Source organism: Microcebus murinus, chromosome 6 (genome assembly GCF_040939455.1).
Source record: "Microcebus murinus isolate Inina chromosome 6, M.murinus_Inina_mat1.0, whole genome shotgun sequence".
NCBI classification, from domain to species: domain Eukaryota; kingdom Metazoa; phylum Chordata; class Mammalia; order Primates; family Cheirogaleidae; genus Microcebus; species Microcebus murinus.
Window position 1 is genome coordinate 14,845,570 of NC_134109.1, and position 12,876 is coordinate 14,858,445.

The 12,876-nt window shown below is 42.4% G+C and overlaps 1 protein-coding gene across 8 annotated transcripts in view; it reads left to right on the forward strand.

Annotated features, from left to right (window-relative positions):
* Positions 1-12,876, forward strand: part of FOXN3 (forkhead box N3) — a 379,439-nt gene that overhangs the window by 208,247 nt on the left and 158,316 nt on the right. For all 8 annotated transcript variants that reach the window (XM_076003781.1, XM_076003778.1, XM_012773976.3 and 5 more), the window contains one exon: positions 5,191-5,327. In XM_076003781.1, the coding sequence (XP_075859896.1) occupies positions 5,191-5,327 (137 nt within the window). The remainder of the gene's footprint in view (positions 1-5,190; positions 5,328-12,876) is intronic.

Here is a 12,876-nt window from a genome sequence, read left to right on the forward strand (position 1 = left end):
TTTTCCCTGCCACCTCTAATCCGTGGCCAGGTCCGAGTGCTTCTCCTCAGTACATTCTGGAGCATGTCCTCCTTTGTCTGTGCCCACGGCTGCCACCTGAGCCAGCACCCCCCGGGCCTCTCAGGCATGGGCTGTGGCATCACCTCCAACACGCCTACCTCTGCAGGTGCTCTTCCCACTTCCAGCGCATCTCTTTTTCACACAGCAAGCAGCAACTTCCTTTCTTCACTCTCTTTATTTCCTTCCTAGCAGGTATTACATACAGTCTGTCATGATCATGTTTATTTCGTTACTTACTTACTGATTTTTCCCCCCTCTGGAATCCAAGCATCTTAAGGGCAGTCTCCTTTTTGTATTGTTTTGTGTTGACTAACGGGTCCTTTCCACAGTGGGTACCATGTGAATGAATGAATGAATGAATGAATGAGCAAATGGATGGGCGAATGAACAAAAGCAGGTAGTGTTAGAAACATCCTCAGAAATGGCGTATGAGAAACATCAAAAGGCATCGTTTCAGGTTCCCCAAGAATAGGTACCCGGCTCCCTGTGCTCTATTCTGCTGTGGTTCCTGCAGCACAGCCGGAGCGTCACCGCGAGTCACTGTGAGTGTGCCTGTCCTTGTTACCGCAGGAGAGGGCTTTACCCCTCACAAGTGGTGAGAACGGGATTAAAACCTGGATACTATTGTCCTAGATCTGTGGTCCCCGATCCCTGGGCCTTGGACTGCTACTGCCTGCGGGCTGTTAGGGACCAGGTGCAGCAAGCCCCCATCTATGGAAAGATTGTCTTCTATGAAACTTACCGGGGCGGGGGAGGGGGTGCAAAGCAGGAGATGAGTGATGGGAAGCGATCGAAGCTTCGTCTATATTTACAGCTGCTTCCCATCTTCCCATGGCTCGCATCACTGCCTGAGCTCTTCGTCCCACCCCCTATCTGTGCAAAAAATTGTCTTCCACAAAACCCGGTCCCTGGTGTCAAAAAGGTTGGGGACTGCTGTCCTAGATGGCTGTTTCCCAAACATTGTTGACCCAGCCTCCCAGTAAGTAGCGTATGTCACCTGGTGATCAGCACACAGGTACATACCCGTATACATATAGACAAATTTCACAGTGCATTACTTTGCTTCAGATATTTTCCATTCTAGTCTATTCTGTTTGGTTCTGTTCCATTAAAACAATGCTGATTGTGATCACTTTCATTGATTTCACAAGCCATTAATGGATCATGGCCCACAGTTTGAATAACAACGTTTAGAATGCGGTGTTTTTCCTTAGTAACTGGAAACCTAGTGAAGGGACAGGACGCAAACATGGAGACGTGGTCAGGGCGGACCGGTAAGTGCCATGGTACAGGCCTGGGTGCAGCTTGTGACCCTGCAGAGACGGTCCCTGTGCCTAGACCTCTAGAGGGGTATAGGGGGAAAATGTTATCTTTAGACGTTAGATTTAATCTAGTTACCTTTTTTCTAACCATTTTTTTACTAATCAGTTCTTCCTACAATATAGGATCGTGTTTGTTTTTCCCCTTGTGGATAGCTTTTTATTGCTAACAGGGAATTGTTTATTATTCTCCAGGTGATTTTTAATTTAAAAACAAACAAACTTGGTCTCATCCATATCTTTTTACTCATCTTCCCCACTCGGTTTTTCACATTAGTTTTCTCTGGAGGTGTGCGGGTGTGAGTATATAGACATACACACGCATAAAAACGTGTCTATAAATGAAGATCTTTCTTGCGTTATTATTTTGAGTTCCTTACTACTTAACGGTGCACGGCCCTCACTGTTATTTCCAATATAAAGAAAAAATAAAGCGCTCCATATTCTTGTCTTCAGATGAGATGTGGATATTTCTAGGAAAGCTCAGACTCCCAAACTCATTACACAACTGTAATCAAATTACATCCTTCTTTCCCCTGTTAGGGGCATTAAATGTGATTTTTCCTGGCCTAAGAAACTTGAGCATTCTATCCACTGAATATTTCCATTTTAAAAGTTTTCAAGTAAACCATTTTGCTGGTCTGAGCTGTTACATGAAACCTAGGAGATTACTTGACAACGAGGGACAAGGCCAGCCTGTCTCGGGCTCCTTCCCCCCTCTGTCTCACACTGGGCCTGACACTGCGCTGTCAGGTACCTGGAGGCCTCCGCTGGACCCCAGGGGTGTGTCCCGAAGATGCTTTTTGTCCCCCCCCCTTCTTTGGAATGCCAACACTTCTAAGTATGAGATATATTGAAATTAGTCTCTGATCTGTAAAAAAAAAAAAAACTCAGCAATTCCAGATCTCTCTTAATTGAAATGCAGAATTGATCAAGGTAGGTGCCATTTCTTGTGATCCAGACAGAGCCTGAGAAAACAACTTCAGTTAGTAAGTATCGGTAGACGGCCACAGGTGCTGACCACGTTTGGAAGGAAGCACACCTCAGGTTCATGTGCGTGATGGGGAGACCTGGGCAAAAGAAAACTTGTCTCAGCTAGTGCGTGAGTCGGTGGTAGTGGCTTCCTGAGCAAGGGAGGAGTCACAGTAGCCAGTGCATTGGGTGTGGGGTGCATGGAAGGCAGAGAGAGTGACAAAAATAGAAGGGGGACCTGAGAAAGTAGAGAAGCTCTTCCAAGTGGATTTGCTGAGCCAGGACCGACGGTGGGTACGAGGAGACCATCCTTTTAGCCGCACTTGCCGAATCATTTTGCTGGGGGCCCCGCCCACTCCCATGTTTGGATTTGAAAATCAATCAGACTTGATTTAATGAAAGACATTGTACAGCCAGCTTTGTTCTCTTTCTTTTGTCAAAGAGACCTTCGTGGTGCCATCTGCCATTTATTGAGCACCTGTAGCTACGGCCACTGCGTTAGATGTTTTACATCACACCCTCTCTGGGCTTTGCACCCATCTCTAAGTGGGTCTGTCTTACCCAGGAGGACGCTGTGGCTTCGTGGCACCGTGATCTGCTCGGGGCCACTCAGGAAACGTCCGTTTGGCTCCGGACCACCCGTTCTCACTCACTATTGCTCGGCCTGCCTCGCTGCACCTGCATTAGTTACCTGGTGAAATGTCCTGCACAATCCCAGGGCTTTATTCTGTTTAGTTCTTAATAGTATAATAAATAAGATACTTAGGTCAGGATTAGGAGAAACCTCATTCTTGGCTTATTGTGATTTCCCTGAGAGGGGCCAGTTGTCTTTCATTTCTTTGTCATGTTTTTTTCCATGTAAGATTAAACGGTCCCACCCTGAAAGCCAGCTCGAAGAAAACAAAAGTCATGGGGTTCCCTGAACTGAGATAATCTCATTGCAGAAATGTTTGGGTTGTGTGTGGGCTGTAGCCCACGGTGTGGCTGGTTTGGGGCCTTGTGTGCCAGGGATCAAAAAGGTAACACCCTCCACCCCTCCCACCCCCCCACCCCCCGCCCAACTGCTCCTGTCTACAGGCTTGGGTGGTTTGTTTTTTGTTCTTTTTTACATTATCCAAATTTGGTGATTATTGATCTTCCCTTGCCTCCCCCACACCTATCCACTCCTAAGCTTTTGGCTTTTCTTCTGAAAAGTGTCCTGCACAGCTCTTTCGCCAAGGAAAGATTACTGGGTGCTTGCTGCTTGCCTGCTTTATTTGGGAAGTCTCATCGGCCCCTCTGAACTATTCTGGGCTTGCGAATGTGTGCATGAACGGAAAGACCACATAGGAATGTTGAATTTTCCAAAGTTGAAATCTTTCAGGTCTTTAAACATCCTGTTGATTAAACTGAGAACTTTGATGTTTAGTGTAGACAGGTCAGCCTGACTCAGGCCCGTGTCTGGGGTCAGGCCTGTGCTTGGGGCGGGGGTGGGTGACTGGGGTGATCAGAGGTTCCAGGCCCCTGACCATGGCTTTGAGCAATTCCCCTGTCCTAGGTGCACACTAGAAGGAGTTAATTCCAGTTGCACGGCTTGCAGACGTTGTTGATAGTAACGTATTTTAATGAGCTCTGCGAATAAGGCTTGTAAGGAAACGATTTGGTGAGCTGATGCCTTGAAATACAGATTTTTTAAAACTTCTTTAAAGATTTTAGGAGTAACTTATTTTTAGTGCTCCTTCAGTGGGATTTTCCTAGAACCCCCCCTTCTCCCCACCCACCCTGTTAGTTAAACAATTTCTTTGTTTGCTTTCTAAATGTTGGGAGGACAGCACACCGGTCTTCCTGTAGAACAATAGTTCTGAAATCTGAGGCAGGCTGTTGGCTGGAAGCATGGGGTGGGCAGGGGTTTATGTAATTTAACTTCTTTTCTCTCCAAATCAGTAAATATTTACAAATGATCTTATCAAACAGTTTGGGTACATTTGGTCACTTGAAAGCGTGCAGCCAGAGCAGCGACTGCCTAACTGTCTGCTCCAGTCCCAGGGGCCTCAGAGGAAGAACTTACATTTTTTAAAATATGCTATCCAGAGACCAAGTGCCTCCAACCGAAAGTGGGCCTCAGAGGAAGTCTCCCTCGCTCTGCGGAACAGTTTTAGAAAATTTGCATTTTAAAGTTTGACTTCTAAAGAGTCAACTCTTAAGAGTTGGGGCAGATTGCAGGGAACTGAGGAATCTAAAAAAATAAATATTGGATTCTGGCTTTAGCTGTCTGTTCTTTTGTGTATTGGAGAAGGTAATTAAAGAATTCCATTCTGAGCGTAAATGTCGTTCTTTTGGGAGTAAGTTGGAAAAAACAAGTGGATTACTTGTCAGTTTTTGTGAAATGGTACCAATATGATATGGTTTTAAAGCATAACTCTCTAATTTTTAGAGCAGAGATGATGTTTTGAGGGTGTCTTAGCCCTCTTTTTCTTTCAATATTTGGAATCCGACAAAATTACAGCTCATTTTTAGAAGAACATACATATGTTCTTCAGAGTTGACGCTGAAACACTATAAAGGGTTCTCATTCTTTTGGTAGTTAGGACATGAAAATTATATTATTGTATCAGCATAATGTGATGGTAACATGTTCCTTTTGTCTTCCAAACTTAATATGAGTAAGACTGAAGTGCATTTGTTGGTGTTCTGTTATCAGAGTACAATATTGAAGGCTGGCAAACAGTCAACAAATAAACAAGAAACTTTTAAAAATAAATAACTATGCATAGCTGTATGTGTACTTTACGGCAAACTACTTAATACTTATGTATTAATACTTTTGTATTTTAATTTTTTTTTTTTTTTTTTTTTGCAGAGTATTGGGAAAGGGTCGTTGTGGTGCATAGACCCAGAGTATAGACAAAATCTAATTCAGGCTTTGAAAAAGACACCTTATCACCCTAACCCACACGCGTCCAATACACCTCCCATCTCTCCTCAGGCATATCAAAGGTAAGCAACTCAGATTTTTTTTGGGGGGGGGTGGGAGGGGGAGGTCTACTGAAATTGCAGTATTTTGGCAGAGACAGGCACTGAAATTAATTTAGTAGGCTGTGCGAGATTTTAAAAATCAACTGCAGGTAAATGAGAAAGACATTAAGGATTATTGGGAGGTATTATCCATTGTGGTATTTCTTGCAAACCTTACCGCTTCTGCTGCTTCAGAGGAATGTTTCCAGAAGGCTCCGTGGTGGGTGAAATAACGTCTTTCCTGGGTAGGAACATTTACGAAGAGAAGTTGGCGGATTTCACGTCTGAATGTGGCACGTTTTGTTGGGATGGAAGTATGGGAATGAGTCAAGCAAGTGATTCCGTCTTCCCTCGTCTGGCCGGTCTCCCCAGGTCTCCCCGGATGTTCGGGGAGGCTCACTCTGTTGTTGTCGTTCCTGGTCTCCATGTGGACGGTGCTCCTGAGTGATCATTTTGTTGTGGTTACTTGGTGTTTGCTTCTTCAAGGAGAAGAGCAGACAACAATGGAGGCTTTTTCTCCCTCCTCACATTGCCCGTTTGTTTGGAGACAGTAAGGTCATGGGTACCAGTTTCACAAATATATAAATTGGAGGGGGGAAGATCAGTAGCCTGTCACTTTGTAAAAAAAAAAAAAAAAAATCATATTAATGTTAAATTCCAAAAAAGAGGCATGCAATACAGAACCAAATTGTAAAATAGATTTTATCAATATGCAGTGCTTGGGTTTGAAATGCATCCCTCAGCCCTGCAAAAAATTTTAAAAAATATTGTATAGAAATGTTTCAATTATAACCACCCAGTGAAGAGACATTGGGCTACCAGTTGATGTTAACTAGGAATGGCATGATGTCATAGATTTCAGTAGTGTTACAGTCCACTTCTTTGCAGATTCTTTTCCTAGTCTCTGTTTGTTCTGTAGGAGAGAGCACAAAGTGATCCTCTGAAATAGCATTAATGAAGTTCTTGTGCATCTCAGTTGAGAAGCATTCCATCACAGGCCCTAGACAATCAGTCTTCAGCAAGAGACAGGGAGGAACAGCTGGGCTCTCTGAGAAGACTGCTGTATGTCTGCCTTTGCTAGGCGATTAGCGTGATGGTAGCCATAGCAACTGGAGCGTCTCCATAGTAACGCGTAGCTGAGACAGGTGCAGTTGCATCACAAGGCTGTTTGTTGCCTGGCAAAAGGACAGGCCATTAGTACTTAGATATACGCTGTTGCCTTAGAAACAAATAACCCTACATAGCAACTACAGTTGGTTTGAAAGGTTTGGGGGGGGAAAAAGAGGTTGTAGCAGCTTTTGTCTGTGTTCATAAAAATCAGTGGAAGCATACTTTATTTGAAATGACAACTTGAGGTCATATAGCTGTAGGAGATAAAATGGGATTTTCCAAAGCAGCCCAGCCAGCACTGTAGAAATGTCCAGAAGGACAGAGCCATATGCTTGGTTTTCTCCTTGTGGTTGTAGCCACTTCTGAAATGGAAGAGACCTAGGACTGCAGTGGAGAATTGCTGATGTGCAAGGCTGGTGGGGAAGGACATGACACTAATTATTAAAATATTTCCCAGAGTCTCATGTTCCTTTGTCATTTCATTTCCCCTGCCCTCCAAACTTCACAGAATACCCTTTTCTTGCCTCTTCGGTTTGTACCTCGGAAGTATTTTGTCTCTCTTTGCTTCCAGGAAGTTAAGAACATAAGTATAATATTATTCACTGGTTCATTTAGAACGGTATTTTGTTGCCAAATGTGACCCCCAGGGAAACACAGTAATTATTTAATAATTTGAAGGATTATAGCAGAGCTCTGGGAGTTGCAACAGGAATGCATACTCAGAGAGGTGTTCTGAGCTGGCCTTAGCTTTATGACTTCATTTCATTTATAATATGGCATAAAAAGGCAGACAAACTGGAGATTTTGCAATGACAGTAATTTCCAAATGAATACTTCAGATCCTGTTCTGTCACCTCCAGCTCCTTTTCTCCCAGTTGACCGAGGGGGAGAAAAGTTTTTGCATCTACTCATGTGGGTGCTTAGATTTCACCTCCATAAAGGTCACAGGATGTGGAGTGAGATGAGAGATGAAAGTCTAGCCTGCCTCTTCCATGCCTTAATGCCATGAGAACAAGTCCCTTTCTCTTTCCTGGGGACTGCCACCCATTCATCTAAAGGCTTAGCGTGTTAGGGGTCCTCCAGTGTTTGAAATTGTGCTGAAGCCATAACATACTGGATGATTGCACGGTATTTCTATGGCTTACAAGTATGTGGTGTTTGGCTCAGTTCTAAGCCATCGGGCCACTTGTTGACGGGACTTAGGGAAGATGGAAGTGGAGCAAACAGGGACCAAAAATGCAGAATTGACATGATCTGGCTGGGTCCACTGTGATGCTGGGAATTACCTGTCAGCCCCTTGCGGGATCGCTGTGAGGGGCACCTGGGAAGCGCTTGGCTTTCAGGGAGCTGGTACTTAGCATGCTGAAGGAGATGGTGATTATGCTAGACGGGCGGTTATTGCTAGTACTTGCAGGTGTGCTTGGCAAGGAGCGCTCCAAACTGAGCTGCAGGTGGCTGGAAACTGCAGGAAAAATGAGGCAGTTGAAAACACTGCCCAAACGTTGTACACGTCCAAATAGAATGCTAAATATTGTGATATCAAGACTCTTGGATGTTTGTTGAGATGCTCTTCCACACCTGCTTTTTTTTTTTTTTGATACTGAATTTGTGAGACGTTCTAATTGAAATGCAAAGCTCAGTGACATTAGCCTTTCTATTCATTTGCTAGGGCATCCAGAACAAAGTACTTCTCTTAAACAGCAGAAATTTATTGTCCCACAGTTCTGGAAACTGGAAGTCCAAGATCGGGGTGTCGACAGGGTTGGTTCTTGCTGAAGGTTGTGAGAGAGCATCTGTTCCACCCCTGTCCCCTACCTCTGGTGCTTTGCTGGCATTTTGCTGGAAGGCTTTGGCTCACCTTAATCTTTGCCATCCTCTCTATGTGGTGTCTGTGTCCAAATTTCCCTTTTGTTATAAGGACACACTGATCATATTGGCTTAGAGGCTCACCTGTTGCTAGAATGACCTTATTTTAACTGATTACATCTTCAATGACCCTAGTCCCAAATAAGGTCACATTCTGATGTACTCGGGGCTAGGACTGCAACCCATGAATTTTGGAGAGACCCAATTCAGCTCATGGCAGCCCTTTTCTTAGGTGAGGCATTTTGCTTGTGAAACATATGGAGAAGCAGAAAGTAAGGAAATATTTTAAAAAACCAAAATAATGGGTGTGTGTCAGAGGGGACACAGAAGCCAACCTGAAATTCTTCCCGTTAGCCAAAACTGAGAGAATTTGAGCCACAAAATAAATAACATGGTGTTGGATTATATCCCAAAATATAAAATAAATGCCTATGAGTCCATACTGATGTAAATAAGTGATTGAATACATGAATAAATAAATGAGAGATGAGATGAATTGCCCATACAGAGAATTCCAAGTAATTTTTGTAGATGATTTCTCCACCCAAGGAGGTGGAGCAGAATTGCCCACTCCCTGAGCGACTGCACACAATGGCTTACTTCCAAAGAGTGGCATGTGGAAAGGGGTGGAGAAGGAAGCTTACAGTGGAAAAACATGGTAAATACTACCTACCCCCCCACCCCCCTGTGATGATGTGAAGTCATGACCTTGGCACTTCACCACTGTGGCATCTTCCTCCCCGAAACCTATAACCACAATCTGGTGATGGGAAAAACACCAAACAATGATTTTGCCCTTCAGGGAAGACATTCTGTAAAATACCTGCTCAGCAGTCCTCAAAGCTGTCAAGGTTTTCAAAGACAAGGGCAGCCTGAGAAGCTGTTACAGACAAGAGGAGGAATCTAAGGAGACGAGATGACTAACCACATCATGTGATATGGTGGATGGGATCTTGGAACAGAAAAAGGATATTAGGGGACAACTTGTGAGATATGAATAAACTTTGCAGTTCATTTACTCGTTAGGTGCCAGTGTTGGCTCCACAGTTGTGACAAGTGTCCCATGGTGATGTAAGGTGTTGACATTGGGGGCAACGGAGTGAAGGGTGCATGGGAACTCTCTGGGCTATTTTTGTAACTTTTCTGTCTATAAAAAAAGCAGTCCCCAAGACACAGACTTGTTGAGTTCATCAATTTTAAATTTCCAAATCATTTTTTGGTGGAATGAAAACTAAAGTCACTCTGCATCCCTGAGAGTTGCCTGGCCTCCTGTAGGGTCTCTGTCATTGTTACAATGCATTTGAAGAGCTGACCGTCGGGGCTCTTGCTTCTAGCTCTTCTCTGTAGGATCTGCTGAGCCACAGGAGGGGTATCACTATAATTTGGATACTGGAGTTTTTGGAACTTTATTTTTGTGAAATGGCACTAGACTGTGCTTTGTAGGGTACTTTGTAGGCTGAGCTCAGGGAACTCCGGCAGACCAAGCCAAACAGGCTTGCTTATGGAACCTAAACCTTTGCCAGGGATGCTTTGGCATGCGGCCTCCAGAGAAAGAGGAAGGAGGAGGATGGTATGTTTGGAATTTTTGTCCCCCATACCCCTTCAGAAAAGCCCAATTAGCTGTGCTAATGGTTATGTTCCATATGCCGGTCCTTTCTAGACATGGCAGTTTTCATTAAAGAATATGCATATTTTTAATGCTTTTGATAGATACTGCCAAACTGTCTTATGATTTCACACTCTGTCACAATCTACACTCCTCCCAATTTTCTAGGAAATTCCCACTTTCTAACTGTTCTCAATGTCTGATGGTTAAATGAAAAGACATTTCCCCAGTGGGTGACCTCGACTTTTGTGATTTTGGTCCTTTATGGTACAGGCATTTAAACTTTGCAGTACTACATTAATGTCCTATAAATAGTAGATACCCCCACAACAATGTTTATGACAACAGATTGTTTTTAAAAAATGATGTGTGTGTGTGTGTGTGTGTGTGTGTGTATACCTTATGTAATATCTTCTCTGCTCTAGGCACAAATCCAAAATCAGTTTCCAGAAAAACTTTTTAATCCTCTCTCACCAAGGGTGGGGAACAGGTTTGCAATTAATCAAGCAGTATGGTTTATAGAGGGTTTCCTGGATGATCAGTTTAGTTTTGTGTTTCCTTGGTAAATCCAAAGAAGTCTCAGCATCCTATGTACCTCTGGTCTCCATGATGGATCAGCCATGAATGGGCTCCAGATGGACAGGAACTTGGATTTGAGAGGGGAGTCTTTTGTTCCCCAGTGAGCCCTCCATTTATATTTAAAAAATCCACTCTAAAAATAATGACATCACATTTTATATTTTGTGTAAAGTATTCTAGCTTAACATGTACAAAGTTAGAAAAACCCAGAAGACTTTCACTGGACCATCTATGCCTAAAAATTTATATTTTGGATGATTAACGTTTGCAGAGTCAAAACATCTCAAAAAGTTTCTTTTGCTCTCATCTTTTTTTTTTTTTTTTCTTTAAAATAAAGAAAACTCCAGACATTTAAACTTATCATTTGGCTGCCTGTTTCTCTTTGCTTCTTCAGAGCATTTAATGAGCCACAAAAAATACACTAATGGCCTTTCCAAAGGTTTTGGTCTTTCAGATATTGAGGTTCTTAATGAAATTGGCTAGTTTTAGTGCTGATTCAGCAAGTTTTATTTTATTCTGCCTGCTACCTTTACTCATGTGCTTTGTCTTTATAATCTCTTAAATGCCAACATAGAGTAATACTGCTAAGGATAGAGGAATTGTACAGAGTGGGCCACTGGATCTTCAAATTAACAAAATCATCCCTTCCTCTCTACCAGGTAAATAATCTGATGCTGTATGGCAGATGGGAGAATTGCCTTGGGAAGAAGGTGGTGGAGGTTCTGAGGTGTTTGGAGAACTCATCCTTTTAGACATCAGAAGATTAGGTTTTAAAATCCTTAAAATATTAAGCTTGTTAACATAACGGTGTTAATTCCTCCTCTCAATATGCTGAATTTGCACGCAGTGAGGAATCGCTTATTCATTGCTTGGATGGGATCCAGTAATTTTTTTAAGTAATAAGACATCTTTCATTCTAGTTATTCAAAGTGTTGTACATTTAATAGTTGGCAGAAGAGCTGCAAAGCTGCAGTAAAATCTGTTTTGACTTGCAATGAAGAAGTTTAATTGTTAGATTGTTGTGTCACTGCAAGTTTTAAATCAGTCAACCATAAAGAAAGAATACACAGGTTTAGATTAGTTGCCTCATTATTACACTTATATTTACTTGCAAGCAACATATTTGATGGGAACCATTTTTAAATGCCACTCATATTCAATTCACTTATTTATATAAGTTTAATGAGGGTGAGATAGTAAGTATTTTGAACAATTATGTTTAAACAGCAACTTTTTGCTTAGAGTAATTTTTAAAAAATCAATATGAAGCTTCATTGTGTTAAATACGTAGAAGAGTGTGCTAAATTAATATGGTAAAATAGAGATGGGCTTGAACAACATGGGTTTCTAATAGCATTTCCAAATATAAATTTTATTGTGTTCAAAAATTGGAGGGGTCAGTTGATAGAAAGGCTTAAATTGTGGGGGTACACTCTGAAAAATACAGTGTTCACTTACAGTATGAGCTTTAGAAATCCATTAGTTGGCTATAATTTTATTTTCATATCAAATCATATTATCTATTGACTTCCATTATATTTTCTAAGTTGGTCTCATAGAATATTTTCGATCTTAGCATTTTGCCTTCAGTATGCTGTTCGTTGTACATTTAATTCCCATTCAATCCTATGTTGTTTTATTTAAATGGAAAACAGTCCCTGTTATCTTTGAGCACTTTGTACCAGGCAAAGCTCATGAATATTGTGCCCAGTCATCCAATTTCACTCTGTTTTCACACTCACTCTGAAAGTCGAATGTTTAAGTAGCCAGGCTGATTATATCTGTTTTACTCAGGTACCTAGTAAAACCTCACGCCTGAGAGAACCGCTCAGAGTTAGGTTTTCATCATCTGACCTCTCGGGTGCCTGCCCTCTGTTCCCAGTGTGTATTCTAATTGAAGTGTTAGGAGCTCTTTAAATCTGCTACAGATAAATTTCTGATCTAACTCCTGAGGTGATGGATACCAAAGAGATTCTGTGTTTCTATTACTGCAGGAGAAGAAAGTTGAAGTGTTGGTGGACCCAGCGGGGGTCTGGAATCTTTGCAGATTTGCTTAGTGTTTATTTGCTTCTCCAGGTAGCCAGCTGAGGACCTGGCTGATTCCTGATCTAGCACCTTAGGCATTGTTAGAGAGGGGGATGGCTGGGAAGTGGGGCTCACCTGCATGCTGCATATTTGTCAGACTCCTCACCTTCCCAGAGGGGGAGAAATTGATCTTCGCGTTAGAAATATGAAAGGACTGTCAAAAATGCATGAGATCAATGATGTACAATGTGAAACAACAGGCATTGTTTTCTTTGTCTTGCAGCAGTGTAAAAATGGCAAATTTTTCATCACAATAGAAAATAAAAGACTACCGCTGCCTCACCT